This window comes from Gadus chalcogrammus, chromosome 9 (genome assembly GCF_026213295.1).
Source record: "Gadus chalcogrammus isolate NIFS_2021 chromosome 9, NIFS_Gcha_1.0, whole genome shotgun sequence".
NCBI lineage: Eukaryota > Metazoa > Chordata > Actinopteri > Gadiformes > Gadidae > Gadus > Gadus chalcogrammus.
The window spans coordinates 9,891,467-9,908,782 of NC_079420.1; the positions used below are offsets into that span (position 1 = coordinate 9,891,467).

At 45.9% G+C, this 17,316-nt stretch overlaps 1 protein-coding gene across 2 annotated transcripts in view; it reads left to right on the forward strand.

The window, feature by feature from the left end:
• si:dkeyp-19e1.3 (USP6 N-terminal-like protein) overlaps nt 1-17,316 on the forward strand; it is a 27,554-nt gene continuing 10,238 nt past the window's right edge. Inside the window, exons 1-8 of one of the 2 annotated variants that reach the window (XM_056599274.1) lie at nt 3-106; nt 284-544; nt 12,169-12,242; nt 12,536-12,615; nt 13,691-13,730; nt 13,833-13,913; nt 14,584-14,691; nt 15,032-15,141. In XM_056599274.1, coding sequence (XP_056455249.1) covers nt 12,177-12,242; nt 12,536-12,615; nt 13,691-13,730; nt 13,833-13,913; nt 14,584-14,691; nt 15,032-15,141 — 485 coding nt within the window. In that variant the 5' untranslated portion in view covers nt 3-106; nt 284-544; nt 12,169-12,176. Of the gene's footprint in view, nt 107-283; nt 545-12,168; nt 12,243-12,535; nt 12,616-13,690; nt 13,731-13,832; nt 13,914-14,583; nt 14,692-15,031; nt 15,142-17,316 lie in introns of both variants that reach the window. The other variant, XM_056599275.1, reaches the window with a different exon arrangement.

Sequence of the window (17,316 nt, forward strand, 5' to 3'; positions counted from 1 at the left end):
CGGGTGAGGTGACACTGACAACACCATCTAATTGCACGTAAGGAAGTGTTTCCTTCTACGGTTTGATGGGATTAGAAAACTTGGGCTCTTCCAGGAGCACCACTAGGTGAGAGACAGACGTGTATGTTCAATTCCGATAAGAGTTCCGTTTTTCATAATGTAATTGATTGTAACCTTTGTATTGGGTTAGTCCAGAGCTCCGTCAGACCCCAACACGTGTTTAACTTTCTGTTTGTGTCCTCCATTCTGTTTTGCGCCACACTTTTACGCATCCAATACAAAGTCAAAGGTGCCGCGTCGCGCTGCGGAATAAAACGCATCCGGTGGTGCCGCGCGCGTCACTACGCGGCGGCGCGCTGTACTGCAGACAGCTGCTGCCGTCCGGGGATCGTCTCACTCAAACCCATCTCGGAAGCGAGAGAGGAAGCTTAGGACGCTAGGTGGTCCGGTCTTCAAGTACTAGAGAAGCCGTCGAAGAAATGATGAGAGGATAGTGGATTTGGATTCTGCTCCTACAGCGCAGAGGAAAAGTGGACCCTGAAAGGTACCGTACATATCTTGTCTCTGCCTGCAGACCCGCAGCGTGTCAGCGCTGTGATGCCGTTCAGAGCGTATATTTGTTATCCCAGCCGCGTCCTCGTTTGTGTTCTTCACTTAAGCCGCACTGTAACTCAACCAAGGACTTTCTCTTAGTGATGAGCGCCGGTGTCTAGTTGTATAGTCGCTGTGATAAGCATGAAGAACATTCCCAGTGTTTTGAAGAGCCAACCTTGTGACAGGACGTTTCTCAGAAAACCATGTACGAGTGAAAACGGTGTACTCATGATCGATGGAGATAGTCTTTCCATGTCGTGCAGTGTGTTATTGATTTCCTGGGGTTATTTTCATTTTGTGTTTGTAGCCTGTGTCGGGGAGTGTGTTTCCTAAATGGGACGTTTTGCATATATGCATTTAATTCAGATGAGTAAGTAGAAATTAAAAAGCCAGTGGTCTCTCACACACACACACACACACACACACACACACACACACACACACACACACACACACACACACACACACTGTATATCCACTGTACAGATATTCAAATGTAGGCCAGCACCAGCAACTGGTCAGCAAATAATTTCATGCCATGCTGGTCTCCCTGCTTGGTGCTAATTGGCCGTCTTCCATTGGCTCTCTTGTTATCCCTGCAGGGGGAGGGGGGCGTGGGGGTCTCCGGTTGTGTCTGGCTCCACAGACTGAGGGAAAACAGTGATTTCTGACAGGATCCAGCTTTAATCAGCCTCTGGTCGTGGTCCATTGTTCTACAGCTGTGCTTGCTTTTCCTCAAAATGAACATCAATTGTATTTGTGTGTCCCTCTATTCAAGCGGCCGTCTCAAAGGGCTGAGCAGGACACATTATACGTTTGCATTTACATTTAGGGGATTTTGCCGAAGCTTTTATCCAAAGCGACTTACAACCATTCATGCACAAATTCACACGCCAACGGCAGAGTCAACCACGCAGGGTGACAGCCAGCTCGTCGGGAGCAGTTGAGGTGTCTTTCTCAGGGACACCTCGACACTCCTTTTAAGTCAACCTGCCGCTAGACCCATGAAGAGAAGGGAAAAACGTGTGTGTTTGTATGGGAGAAAGTCTACCACCAGCCAGGTAGTCGTTGCATGCTCTTACAGCTTAACCAGAGCCGGTGCTAAAATTAGAACTGCATGCGCCCCATCTCGTACCAGTGAAATGAAATGGGGTATCAGTATCGGAGAAGCTCTCTGATACAGAATCTGATATGGTTAGGTCAAACATGCCGTATTTTTGCCAAAGAAGCATAGTAAAGGTCTTCTAAAGGGGAGCATGGTAAAGGTCTTCTAAAGGAGAGTATAGGAGCAGGGTAAAGGTCTTCTTAAGGGGAGTGTAGGTCAGGAGCATGGTATCACCCGTGTGTTAACACTAACTCAGTATGACTCAAACCCACCAGTGGCCGTCTACACTGTGAAGGTGTTTGCTTGGATCTGTAAATATGGAGCCCAGCCAGAGGCCTCAGAACCAGGCTGTGAGGAGCTGGTGCTTGGCATTTGTAACGGTGCATGTATGAACATGGAGAAACGAAGTGCCCCTCGTCGTTACAATTAGCTAGAATCTCTAGTCTGAGGTATGAGTTCTACGTTTTGGTAATCGCTTTATCACTTCCTTAAAAAGCTCTTGTAGGAAGTGATAAAGACGTGGGACAGAGTTGTGTGTTCATTCATGCGACAGCCTGTGACCGGTCACACCTGTAGTCTAGCATTTCCTTCTTCATTTACTTAATTTACACTTATCCCGCCAAAAATGTATTCACTTTGCCTCCCAAAATATTCATAGCAAGTGGGCTTCGAAGGCCTGTACAAGTTAGCTTTGTCTTCATCCAACTTCTGCAAAAGATATTTTTTTGTAACTTCATGCCCACAAAAAGTACAGAATATAGCGTCTGTCTGGAAAGACGTGCCTTGAGTAAAGATTGATTAGGCACATGCATGTCAGCGTTAAGATTTAAAAAAGCCAACCAAAATGCCGCCTCGGTTTGGCTTAGTTTTAGTTGCATTCAATGTTTTTTGAAAAGCATAAATGGTCTTTTGTCCGCCTGAAAGACTTCCCTGCGATGGGTGTCACAAAGCAGCAGATAGTGAGGCCATGCAAAACTGAAAGACGGCAAAGTCTTTGACTTATTGTGCAGCCATCACACATATTTATAGCATTCACTTAAAGAGGTACAACCAAAACAAACCGAATTGTAAAACTGTTAATGGAAAGATTTAGAGCTTGCCGTTATCATTATCAATTGATAATGTCTCCAAGGGCAGGCAGTCGGAACAAGAGCACATGTGCTATTGTTTTGACACACACACACACACACACACACACACACACACACACACACACACACACACACACACACACACACACACACACACACACACACACACACACACACACACACACACACACATACCGTAATTGGCGGATCATGTTTTTGTGGTAAAGGTAGCAGTTTCTGCGTACATGGAAAACTCGCCTTTCCTCTTTTGGAACGGAATGCTTCCATTCACACCACACTGGCGTTGCCATTATAGTCATCCTTTTGTTATTTCCATTTTGCTACAAGCTTCCATTCACAAATCACCACTATGCGTTACATTCCCCTATGCTGTTACTACATGTGTGACCGGGGCTCTGGATGCTTGGCTTGGGGTGCCTTGGTTGAAATCCCAACCGAAGTGCAGCTCAGTGGGACTGCTGCTGCAGCTGCAGGATATCTGTTTGTTTTGTTTTGTTTTCTTAGCAAAAGGGCAGTCGGGCATTAAACTTCCTTGTGGATCAGCCCGGTCTGTTCCCCACGATCTGTCAGTGGAACAGTGAGCCGTAGCTCACTGGTGTAATGGACTAATGGCATGTTTGTGGTTTCTAGTTTTTCTGCATTAGGCTGGATGTTAGCGGCTTGTTAGTGGATCTTACCCCGAACAACATTGCCAAGTGTGTCAAAGTCGAATGAGTCACAGCGAATCATTTTACCCCCCTCTCCCTCCATCTTGTCTGCACACTGTGTTTTGTAGCAAACAGGATTTGAGCGTTTTGGTTTTGGACAGACAAACGACTATTTCAACAATCCCTAGAATACCTTTGAAGTGTTACAGAACATGGTTGTTGTCCCTTCTCTTTTGAAAGATCCCAGGCTATAGTGGAGTGCGAGGGGGGGGGGGGCTTCCTATTTTGTATCCCAATATTAAAGCTTATTTAAGGCAAATGTTGAGACCCCAGCCAGAGTAAGGTCAATTTCTTTAGTATCCAACTGATAAAATCCCACCCCTCTCTTCAGGCTAACCACCAAAGCATGTGACTAGTTCACTAGCTTCAACTTTCTGTTTTTGTCCTAAACGCATTCCGTTTTGCGCCACACTTTTACGTAAACAATACAAAGTCAATGGTGACGCGTCGCGCTGCGGAAAAAAACGCATCCGGTGGTGCCGCAAACGTTGCCTGAGTTGCCTAAACTATAGTGTTAAACTATAGAATGTAGAATATACCTTATTCTGCATTCTATGCCCTTTCTCTCACTGTCCCAAAAGCTGGGACACACACACACACACACACACACACACACACACACACACACACACACACACACACACACACACACACACACACACACACACACACAGAGAGAGAGTGGCTGCAGTCGCCAGTGTCTGCAGCATTGTGTTTTCTTTGTTATGTTTAGACATGTTTTTCCTTCTTTAAAGGTGGCGAGGCGGGCAGTGGGAACGTGGATGTTGGGTTCTCAGGCTGGGTCAGATGGGAGGAAGAGGGCCGGTGGGAGGGGGTCTCCCAGAAGGCATGACCTCCTCTACTTGTCTCCATCTTGTTATTTCCTATTTTTAAAGTCGGTGGAGAGGAGTCGATGGGACGCTGAACACAGTGGCACAGTCGCCAGCACTGGAAAATGATACGGGAGCGTGGACGCCCTTAGGGACAGAGCTATTCTCAGTCCCTCTGTTTTCCATGTGTTCTGCTTTAGCGTGGCTCCTCTCCCGTGTGGCCGTTTCCCACTACTCAACACAGACTTTTACATTAAGGGCATTTAGCAGACGCTTTTATGCCAAGCGACTCACAATAAGTACATTTGTCAGCAGAAGGAGAAACAACAATATACCGCTGTCGGTACAGTAAGGATGCTCAAAGAACAAAGTGCCAAGCACTAACAATCACTAGGTTAACCCATTCTCCTTATAAAACAAAGATAGCTTGGGTTAGACGCTACACAATGCTAAGTACTATTTTTAAGTGTAAGGACGTACAACATACAATTAGTGTGTAGGAGGGGTGGGGGTAAGGGCGGAGGCTATGCAGCGTCTAGGTGAACATACTACACTACAGATAAGAGGAATACAAGGAAAGGCAGGACCAGGACCGAAATCGGACTCATGAGAATTCTTCACAACACTTTATAAACCCTGTCAAAGCCGACGGGTCATTATTGTTGTTGGATTGAGGACGTCACGTTGGGCTCTGGTTCCTTCTGTTGGCAGAAGGAATTGAACAATTAATCTGGATATCAATAGCTGCATTAATGGACTGTGAAATAATGGTTTCTGGCAGATGCGCTTGCTTGCTTCCTGGGCCCAGTCCCAAAGTGGGCCCTGAGGACTAATGACTAAGGACTCAAGGACTTAATTGATCTCAGATGCTAAGTGAGTAAGTGTGTGAGAGCACATGGCCTCAGATAGGTATATATTGTGACAGCATTTCACAAGAGCACATGTTACCTTGACAACTTTTAATGACAAAGATGTTGCTGGCAATATCCGGTTTGGGAATTCTCATTTTGACGCTTTTTTGTTTATTTGTAAATGGAATGAAAACGATCGGCTATAGCAATTTAATGATAATTAGAAAATATTTTTTTTACTTTTGAATACTTCAGTATAAAGGATGTGTTGCAAAATGTAGGTGATTATTGGCCTACATATACTAATCATAATTCAGAACGGGCTACATTTGGCTGAATTATTATAAAAGGTATAAGTAGTAATATGAAGAGCCGTTTGGGAGCCAAAAGAGCAGGCTCTTGTTGGTGAGCTGATCCAAATGATCCGCCTCACTAAAAAAAGGCCAAAATTCCCATCTGGTGGTCGCGCATTGACTGTAGCGTCGTTTTGTTGTTTACCTTCCTAATTTTGCGAGAAAGCGCATCAAAGTCTGTGAGTCCGGACACTGGGATTGGGCCCTGGTGTCGTGATCTTAAAGGACCCCTGACCTTTCAAACATCTTGGCTGAGAAGAACCCAGTGTCCTGGTAGACCTACTGATGCCTGATCGACATGTCGAGGGCCAGATTATAGATCGGCATTCTCTATGCCAGAACAATAAATGGCTGGTTTGTTTTGAAGGCCATATATAGAAATGTGAATTCCAGTCTACATTTGAGCCCGTACTTAACCAGTGGGGCAACCCGTCTCTTCCTATACGGCCCCATCCTGGTTCCATGCTTTTCTGTTTGAAGAATGGGATGACTGTCGCACATCTCCGACCGGCCTTCCTGGATTTCCTGCCCCCTTGATTTGTTTCCCCCAACCATGCCTTTGTTTCACTTCACAGGATGGTACATGAGGATAGGAATAAAGTTTGGTCCGACGTAGAACTGAACTGAGGTCTGCAGGGTTTGTATCTGTTCTGAATGTGGAACTGAGCCGTAGACAGAAGCTGCTCTACACTCCACATACGTGTGGCTGTGTTATCTGTGGTCCTTTTTAGATCGCTGGTGATGAACTCCAGATCTCGTTTTGACAGCCCTAACCTGCTCTCATATCGGACTATTGCCTACACAATATCGGAAGTCAACCTCCCTTCCATGGCCATGTCTGACAGCTTTATTTGAATTTTTCAAATTTGTCTTCTTCTGTCCTCTTTATCTCTGTCTGTAACCCTCTGTCTCATTCTCTTCTATTTGTAGTTCCATTTGACTTTTCCACTGTTTCAAGACATTTGAACAACCGAGGGCCGGCTGCTATTTCCGTCCTTCTCTATTATTTGCATGATTTTGATTGGATGGTCTTTCCCCCTCAGTACATCCTTGCTCTTAACAGTCAAACCTTCTAAAGATATCAAATCATTCTAGAGACTCCATTCAAAGGAATTCAGATCAGATTAAGATGCATAGGAATGCGATGTATGTCTTGGGATGGAATGTGGTGGATGCAGACTGCAGACTGCAGAGCTGATCATCACACTTCACATGCCGATGTGTTAGGGAGACCAATGGGTGTTTTCACACTTCGTTTCAAGCTTATGAAGCTGGTTTGCAGTAAGCATATTCTTTGCAGCATTTCTATATTAAGGTTGAAACTGAAACATGATCTTCAATCAGCTGATTATTGGTGGAATAAAGAAAGGTTTTATATTTGTGTCTTAAATGCGTGGCCATGGGTAACCAGTTCATCCTATGATCTTGACTTAAATCCTTAAGTCAAGATCATACCATAACCTTCAGTTTATCTGTTGCCTCTTCCTGCCCACTTTCATTATCAATCTACCCAAATCCCGTGTTTAAATCAGCTTCTTGGATTAGGATTAACTAAAGTCTGAAGGAGTGGAAATCAGGGCACATGGGTGGGAAAGTCAAAAGTCTGATATTCTTCACGCATTACAGTGAACTAAGGCATAGCTGCAGATTTGTCTTTTTTAATACAATTACTGGATAATAGTTCTTAATTGAAGGTTGTTAATGTGTTGCCTGCAGCCATGGTTGTACTTTTCATTATTGGTTAAGGTTGGCTTGAGAATAGGAAATTATGTGTTGCGTCCTGCAAGCAGCTGAACTGAGAGAAGCTGTGAATCAAAGCGGCTTCAAATTGTCGTACTTCACTCACATCTCTACCAAAGGGATGGCTTCATCTGCTTAATGGCGTTTGGAACATCTTGATATGGGAGGGATTTCCAAACATGTTTTTGTGCACAGGGATACAGATGTGACTCTTTGCTCCTGCTCTCTCCTCGAGAGGTGTGAATGTATGTTAATGAACTCCTACATACTAGGTTCGAATTTTACAACACAACTTTAAAATCAAAGAATAACGTCATCATTCCTATCTGTGGATATTACATTAATCTCAGTTAAAATGAATAAGTTTTGACTGACTTCTTGGAAGCGGCATCTAATCCCAACGTCTACGTTTCGTAACCACAACACAGCGCCATGTGCTCGTCCCTCTCTGTATGGCTCAGTCGTCGTCTGGATCAGCGCTTTTACAGCGTTGGACACCGACCAGTTTCCACTCGCCTTGTTCTCTCAGGTGGGATGTATTTTAGGAGATGTGTGCCTCTGCCCACTCGGCCCGGGACGTTAATACAGTTGTCTTCCTCCTCCTCCTCTTCCTCCACCCTGTTTTTGCAGCTTTAACCACGTGCCTCACTGTCTGCGTGGACCCCACATTAAACACATTAAACCAGCCATCCAAGGCTTCTCTGAATAGACATGGCGGGGGAACCTCCGTGAAGGCAGGGGACTGGTTCTGCTGCTGACTCGCGTACAATGGGCGGCATGTGGCTCAGGAGGAGGGGGGTTGGCTGGTAACCGGAAGGTTGAAGTGCGATCCCCGGCTCCTACGAGCCGAGTCTCGAGGTGTCCCTGAACAAGACCCCCCACCCTGACTGCTCCCAACGAGCTGGCTGTCGCCGTGCGTGGGTGACTCCGCCGTCGGGGTGTGAATGTGTGCATGAATGGATGTATGTTAGGCAATATCATAAAGTGCTTTGAGTGGCAACTGGTTAGAAAAGCGCTGTCTAAATGCAGTCTATTAACCACAAGACGGTTGTAAAGAGCGCTGTGTTCATGAGCCAACTGCTATGTTTTCCCTACTTCACTGAACATGCTTAGTCTGAGGCCGCTCAGCCTTTGACACCAGCGCTCTGACTCATTGTTTGGGAGGAAGTGGGGAGCTCCTGAGACCAACCGAGCTTCCCGCTCAGGATGGGGCTACCCGTAGTTTGACCTGGCGGACCGGGGAGTCCAAACGAGCTCCCCCGTCGCAGCGCGCCACCATGTTTATAAAGAGTTTATTTTATTTGTCTTTGCACAAGTACAAGATACACAAAATTTGATCTTGGCACTTAACCATCACTAGCCGCACTAGAGCTTTTAACCATCGCTAGCAGCACTGGGAGCAGTGGGCAGCCACAGTGCAGTGCCTGGGGACCAACTCCAGGGCTACTGCCTAGGTCAAGGGCAACGGCAGGAGTATTTACCTAACACTGATTTATTTTGGTGTAGGAGGAAACTGCAGCACCCGGAGGAAACTGGGGTGAAGTTGAACACTGGGAGAACATACAAGCTCCACACAAAACCACTTGTTTTGCTGTACTAAAACATTGCCGATCATGATGTCAAATATTATGTGCATTTTCTGCTGTAGGATCAGTAGCTAGGTGGCACTAGGTGACTGGTGCCACTCGGTTCACCACAGGAAGCGGTGGACTGGGTTCTTCCGAGCGAGGCCGTGTCGACCTTTTCAGCCTCAGCACGCAGCACAGTGATTAAAAATGTCTCTCAGCCCCTAATCCTGAAGCTAAATGAGGCAAAGTGTCTCACTCATACAAAGAAAGTCCTTGAAGTCAGGCCCGCTTGTCTGGACGGATCCCTCTGAGACCGTCGACGGCTCTGAGTCTGGGGTTGGGCAAAGTCATCTAGATTCTAGATTAATAATTCTATAAATCTTGATCACAGCTGGATCCTAGAAATATTTATAGAATCATTCATCTAGCATCTAGAATATGGATGAATGATTCTATCAATCATGATCTAGCTAGATTCTCTAAAGATTAATATCATCATTTGTCTAAAATCTAGATGAATGATTCTATAAATCCTGATCCTATCTAGATTCTAGAAAGATGTATACAATAATTCAGCTAGAAACTAGATGAAAGATTCTAGAAAGACTTATCAATCAATCATCTAGAATTTAGATGAATGATCCCAGGAATCTTGATCTGACCTAGATTCTAAAAAGAGTACTGACATGTTTTTTCTAGATAGTTTCCTTTATTCAAACTTTTTTCCCATCCTTGAAGGCCATTTCATCTGAAAACCCCCCAAAAAACACATCATGTGTACGCCACAGGCAACGCAGCTCCGTGGTGAAAGACACAGGCATTCAGATCATTCTGCTGAGGCGGCCGACTGTTACCCAAAATAGTGTGAGCAGAAAACAACAGAGAAAGGGGAAGTCGAGGGGAGTCAAAGGGCAGAGGAAAACAGCCGAGTGGACGCGCTTGTTCCCAGTCGGTCTCAGAGACCACCTGTCAGAGAGGAGACGCTCCAGCTGCTCTTTGGAGTGAACAGACACAACTGCTCCCTGGGAATGATGACTTTACTTTACTTTGTTAAAGAAGGGCCGTGTGCGTTTCTCCCCAATGCTCGGTTATCTTCACCGGGCAAATGTTGAAGTCGACAGTGCAGTTTGTATCGTCGTACCCTGTATGTGCTTGTAGGTCAGGATACACAGAGAAGGGGTTTTATTTTATATATCATTGTTACACTTTCTACCCATGCAGATAAAAGGCTTAAAATAACCAGCTGAACCTCTGAAAGTGTGTCGGCTTGCGGTTACTACCGGGTCAGGACAGACCATTCCAGGCCGGTATCGCCACACACCTGTTGGTCAGGAATGGCAGCAATGCCTGGGCGGTGCATTTGGGGCATGGACGGCCACACGTGTGGACAAATGTTAATGAAAGCACCCTTTGTTGTGGTCCTATGTGAGGTCACCCCCACCCCCCCCCTCCCCATAGTACTGCTACATCAGTGGGGCACTCACTCACTCACAGAGGACCCAGTCTAGGAGACCATTGGCCTAATTACCTCCAACTGTAAGACCCTGGTTTGAATCTTTAACAGGTCAGAACTTTCCCCCGTACTATGTTTGGGATCATGATTGGTGTGTGTTATAACAAAGACCGTGTGTGTGTGTGTGTGTGTGTGTGTGTGTGTGTGTGTGTGTGTGTGTGTGTGTGTGTGTGTGTGTGTGTGTTAGGGCTTCTTTCTCAGGGGGACTGTGGACACTGGGCTTGGAACCCAGAACCTGTCAGCTGACAGTCAAACACCCCAACCACTAGATACATATCAGTTATGCTGTAATTTCACACGCAAGTAGTGGGCATGCCACAAGTCGATTGGTTGAGGGCCAGACATAGCATACTGTTTGACATTGATATTTACCATATCAGACCATAGGCTAGAGTCTAGCATCATTGTTTTGAAAACCGTTAAGAAGCCTTAGGTTTCAAGTCATGGGTGAGGACATTGCCTGAGATCTTTGGCGACAAGCAGTGGAAACTATCCATATTTGGTACAATAAGACCTTCTTAAAATATGTAACTTGCAGACGCACTAGCCACTGAGATCCTAAGTGAACAAAGAAAACTGTATTTTCGTTGATAAGGAACGGTAGACTGGTCTTTTTGCATCCTACCACAGTGCGCCACCTATAGGCCATGAGTTGACCTACACGTTAATCACTTGGCCAGAGCTTCTCAAACAGGCGGTCATGGCTGCCGCTTGAGCAGAAGAGTGTTTTGAGATGCTTATCTGACAATTAGGGAGGAGGGGGTGGGCAATGAGGCATGGCAAGCTCTCTGCTCTGAAACTTCTGCTGTGGCAATAGGTTGAGTGAGCATGTTCTCTGTGGCTGACTAGACCGCCGGACTGGAGGGGTGTGGGTGTGTGACGGGGCCTTCTGAAGAGGAAGGAGGGGGCGGGGGGAGGGTCGCCGATGACTGCCTTTTCCTGTGGGATTTTTTTCTGGTTATGATGTCATGCTAGGCGACACACACGCAAGAAGCAGCTGCGTATGTAAACAGTTGCTGAGAGACTCATGTACACACGTATCCACATCTGATTGACTGATTAAGTGAGTGTCCCGAGTGTGAACTGTGCACATCAGCACTTTGACTTGAAGTATGTTTGTATCTACACACTCCCCTCACGCTGAAAACCTGGTGTACAGTTTATTACCAAGAGTGGGTTGTGTTAGTTTGGCTCTTTCGTGTAATTTCGCTCTCGCTTTCCTGTCTGAGGATGTGAAGGACAGTTTGCTAGAGTAAAGAAACATTTACATTACCCAAACTCAAACTAAACAATCTTGTGGCTGCCATCGACCTATCTACCTTCATTTCGTGGAACTCATGACTTCTGCATCAAGGAATTATTCCAAAGCCAATCTAGCTTTTATCTGCCATTGAGTCCTACCACAAAGATTGACATAGTAGGAGGTTTGACCAGTCTTGATGAGGGTTAAATGTAGCTTTTTATAGTATTGTGAGTCAGTTGGTTTTCCTTTTTCTTTTGCTTAATAATTATGAGTGTAACTTTTGAGAGCGGCATGTGGCTCAGGATTTAGAGCGGGTTGGTTGGTATCCGGGAGGATGCAAGTTAGATCCCCAACTTCTCCTGGCTGTGTGTCCAGGTGTCCCTGAGCGAGGCGCCTCACCCTAACTGCTCTTGACGAGTTGGCTGTCGCATTGCGTGGCAGACACCGCCGTCGGTGTGTGAATGTGTGCATGACTGGGTGATTATGAAGTCATCACAATACGTCGTCTTGATCTGATGGTGTGATTGATCCGTGTCATTCCTTTTCCACCAGCGTCTGACATGAAGAAGGACATTGAGACGTTGATAGCAGAGGAACGTGCTGAGATCATCACCAAATATGACAAGGTTTGTTCCTGGAAGGACACCTCATCACCCAGGGTTAGAATATGCTATCTGTTGTCGCAGAAAAAGACGCCTCCAAAGATGTGTTGAATTGATTTGTGGGGTAAAGTCCCTTTTGGGGAGATGGAAGTCTTTGTTTTCACAATGTTTTATACAAGTTCATGGCAGTATAATTATCTGGTCCTGGCGCCTAGGCCTAGCGGCAGAAAAGCCTATCCTAATCACCAATATTTCCATTTTCTTTATTTTTTATAGTGAAATATATATATAAATAGGATGTTTGTTATTGTGTTCAGGGCAGGGAGGAGGGCGTGGACCCCTGGGAGGATGCAGACTACAAGGTCTACAAAGTCACCGACCGCTTCGGCTTCATGCAGTAAGTCTGACCTGAGCTCCAGCACTAAGACTCTGAGCAGAGTCTGACCTGAGCTCCAGCACCAAGACTCTGAGCAGAGTCTGACCTGAGCTCCAGCTCTAAGACTCTGAGCAGAGTCTGACCTGAGCTCCAGCACCAAGACTCTGAGCAGAGTCTGACCTGAGCTCCAGCACTAAGACTCTGAGCAGAGTCTGACCTGAGCTCCAGCACCAAGACTCTGAGCAGAGTCTGACCTGAGCTCCAGCCCTAAGACTCTGAGCAGTGTCTGACCTGAGCTCCAGCCCTAAGACTCAGAGCAGTGTCTGACCTGAGCTCCAGCACTAAGACTCACAGCAGAGTCTGACCTGAGCTCCAGCACTAAGACTCTGAGCAGAGTCTGACCTGAGCTCCAGCCCTAAGACTCAGAGCAGTGTCTGACCTGAGCTCCAGCCCTAAGACTCTGAGCAGAGTCTGACCTGAGCTCCAGCCCTAAGACTCAGAGCAGTGTCAGACCTGAGCTCCAGCACCAACACTCCCAGGAGACTCTGAGCAGACCCAGAGTGGCAGCTGTCAACGTTCCAGATGGTCTTTTTGCATGGCCATCAACATGTTATTTGGTTTTTATAACCTTTATTGGCATTTACCATAATACAGGGCAGAAAACTGAGAAACCTATCAGAAAACTAAAACAAACAAAGTCAAAACACAGGACAAATAAGAAAGTGGGCATAGTGAAAGAAAATAATGAATTACAACCTATTTTGGATGTTGTTGCTGGTCAGGCTCAGCCATGCGTTGAGTTGCATCCCTTGTTATGATCGTTTGTGTTTGTTTTGTGCTAATCTACTGCCCTTTTGACCTGCCCATCCATGGGCACAATAAATGGTTTATCTAAATGTATTTCCACCTGGATATAGAAGGATGAATAAAATTAATTCATGAACAATCCTGAAGCGATAGTACATCATGTATTCATTCAGAGGGATTTTATTACGTTCAGTGGGCGATACCTTAAACATAACATAGTATTTCATATGAATCAAACCTGGATCTAATTCTAATGCTGTGAATGTGGTTATTCGGCTCTCCTTCCCAGTGAGGAGGAACTGCCCAGACCCAGTGCCATGGAGGAGAAGGTACCCACGCTAATTTAATTTCTTTCACTCTATCTGTATCTCACCTCAGTTACAAATCTGTTTATTTGAAGAATAACTTTTGAATCCTTATCTAAATTCTAGCAAAACCAACTGGAGGCGGAGCGTGCAGAGAAGTGGGTGAAGATGGGGAAGAAGTGGGACAAGTACAGACACAGCGATAAGGTGTGTGTGATGAATGAACCCTGATGAGAACACGCTGACTCTTACTCCCACACGCTGCAAAACAAACCCTCTGTTTTAGACACTACGGGCTACGCCTGGTCCATTCCGTCTATGATAATAATAAACGATATGCATTTCGAGACACAGAACCTGAGAATTAATATACAGTTAAAGGAAATCCTTTACACCAGTCTGTCATGGCCCCCTATAAGTGTTAACGGTGTAGTTGTACATGTTCCATTCAGGCCAAATGCATGCAGTACATCCATTTACATTTGACATTCAGGGCCTTTAGCAGACGCTTTTAACCAAAGCGACTTACAATAAGAACATTTGTCAGAAGAAAGAGAAATGACAATATATTGCTGTCAGTACAGTAAGGTTGTGTGTGCCAAGCTCTTACAAGCAATAGGTTAACCCATTCCCCGCATGTAACAAAGATAGCTAGGATTAGAACAACCTACATTTCTGCATTCTATCAGAGACGTGTGAACTTGATGAAAAATCAATGCCACCGAAAACGCACTCGATGTCTATTTCTTTATTTCTGTTCCCCATTCCCCTCCAGTCGATCTATTTTGTCATGTATGCGACGTGCGTGCGTGTGTGTGTTGCACACTTAAATCCGTTTTGAGAACGTGTCTGACGGAGCTGCTTGTGTTGGGGTCAGATGGCGAAGCGAGTCTACAAGGGCATCCCTCTGAAGCTCAGGAGCCGCGCCTGGGCTCTGCTGCTGGACCTGGACCGCGTCAAGCAGGACAACCCCGGGAAGTACGAGGTACGCACCAGCCACAGGCCCTGCTGGTCACCACCGCCCTGCAAGGTTGACTCCACAGTCGGTGTGTGAATGTGTGCATGAATGAGTGAATATAAGGCCATATTGTAAAGCGCTTTGAGTGGCCACTGGTTAAAAAAGCGCGAAATAAATGCAGTCCGTTGACCATTAATTTACTGATAATCCTGAAATTGAAAAACCCTTAATCTGAAAAACGTACTGGAGTTAAAGTCAAACTACGGTAAATACTATTGCTTGGGATTGGATATGAAATGCAGAAAAAATAAATACACATAAAGTAGACTTTTTTTATTTGTTTTCTCCCTACCCCCTCGTTTTCCAGAAAATGAAGCTGCAGGCACGGAGCTTCTCCACTGAGATCAAGCAGATTGACCTGGACGTCAACAGAACCTTCCGGAACCACATCATGTTCCGGGAGCGCTTCGGGGTCATGTAAGAGCCAATGCCGTACCGCCGAACCCCCCCCCCTCTTCCTCCGAACCCCGCTACCCCTACCTAGGCTAGTAGGGCCTTGAAAGAGAGGCCGGCCCACTAGACTGTGGACGCCACTGGTCCAGCTCACTGAGAGTGTTCCCTGGCTCGTTGACTACGGTTTATTTAACGAGCAGACCGCTATTAGGAAATGGCAGAGTGTGACAGTTCCTATTTAAAATAGAGACATGCCATGTCTCTGTGAGGTGCATTTTCCCTCCCAGTGGGTTTCATTGGAAGTGGATTAACTGTTTTAGAGGAAGGATAAAACGTAGAGGAAACACCTGTCTGGTCTGAAGGCTGCGTACGTGGAGGTGGCTGTTGGGGAGGGAGGGAGGAAGGGGGAGAGATGGAGGGAGGGATGGTGGGAGCATTGTGGTGTAGTTATCATGAGTCGAGGACATGTCAGATGTCTCTGCCTCAACAAAAACGTCATTCTCATGAAAGTTGAGCTGGCCGCCGACGCCTTTATCCGAAGGCTGAGAAGAATCAACAAGAATCATCAAGGGTTATTTTTGGATTGGTGGTAGCGCAAATCAAAGCGCTTTCTGAATCTACCAACATTTTCTATATTCCTTAAGTTCCACAAATATAGTACAGCTCAACGAAGTGTGTTCTACGCTACCAATGTTGACAATCCCACATCAGCATAAGGATACAAGCAGGCTGAGGAGATGTTCGCTAAGGAGGAGGGTCTTCAGGTGTGTGTGTGTGTGTGTGTGTGTGTGTGTGTGTGTGTGTGTGTGTGTGTGTGTGTGTGTGTGTGTGTGTGTGTGTGTGTGTGTGTGTGAGCTCACTACAAATGTATAGCAAAAGAGGTGCCAGAGCTGGGTGACAAGAGGCCAACAAACAGGAGGAAACGCACCTTGATACACTGCACGAGAACGCATGCACACAGATACCGTCGAAATGGGAGTTGTTGCCTTTCAAAGGTTTACTCAACTTCCTGTTCAGCAAGCCGCAGCAGCCTCCCCGGAAACAGCCTTCACGCACAGAACGTTTAAGAAGTTCAGCACAACACAGCAACACAGTGTCACTGGCCACAGCAAAACTGCCAACAAATAATGACCTTCCTCTTTTAACAATAATTCTTAAAGAAAATTAATGGTACAGCTTCTAACCTAAGCTTTTACGAAGGCATGTTTATTTGCACTAGCGCTGCACTCGCTATGTTTATGAAATTAACATTATTTTATTTATGCAAGTAAAAATAGGCCAATCATTTGCGGCTTACAGTATACACAATATTTGGTCGCATTGGTTTCAGATTATGATAAAAGTAATATGGTAGTTTTGATTCGCTGCACGTCGGGCAAAACAAGCTGATTTGATAACCTGTGAAGAACCTAATCATTGAAAATGGGACTTAAATAATCACTTGTTGCAGCCCCTTTGGCCACAAATCCAATTCCAAGGCTCTCTGAGCGATGGAGTTCTATTTTGCCGGGGACCTTAATTGGTTCTCCAGGTGTGAATCTCATGAATATAAACACACATAAAGCTGCTCCTTCCTGCTCCCCGTCCCCGAAACAGAGACCTATTTAAGGCCAGCTTCCTGCCTCTGTCTGCGTTTGCAGCACATCTGTGGGCTAGCCTAGAGGGTGGATGGGCTGTGATCAGCATCTGTATGGTGTCCAGTCACTCTACAGCTAAACACTCTGGACACAAACACAATCACTCTACCGTGGAACACTCTTGACAAAAGCGCGCACACACACACACACACACACACACACACACACACACACACACACACACACACACACACACACACACACACACACACACACTATACAGTAAAACACTTTAGGGACACACACACTCTACAGCTGGACACACAACAGCAAAATACTCTTGGGACACACACACACTACAGCAAAACACTTTGGGGGGACACACAAACACACACACAAACTCGCACTACAGCAAAACATTCTGGGGACACACACCCAATCCCCTGGGGAGTTCAGATGCTTAGCGCTAACTGAAACCGACACTAACAACCCTGATTGTCTGGTCTGTTTGCTTGCTGGATGCTTGTCAGTGCATGCAAATATGCATTTCAATGCGCTCTCACACACATACACACACAGCCTTTCAACATACCAGGTTAACATGGTACTTAACTGCTGCACC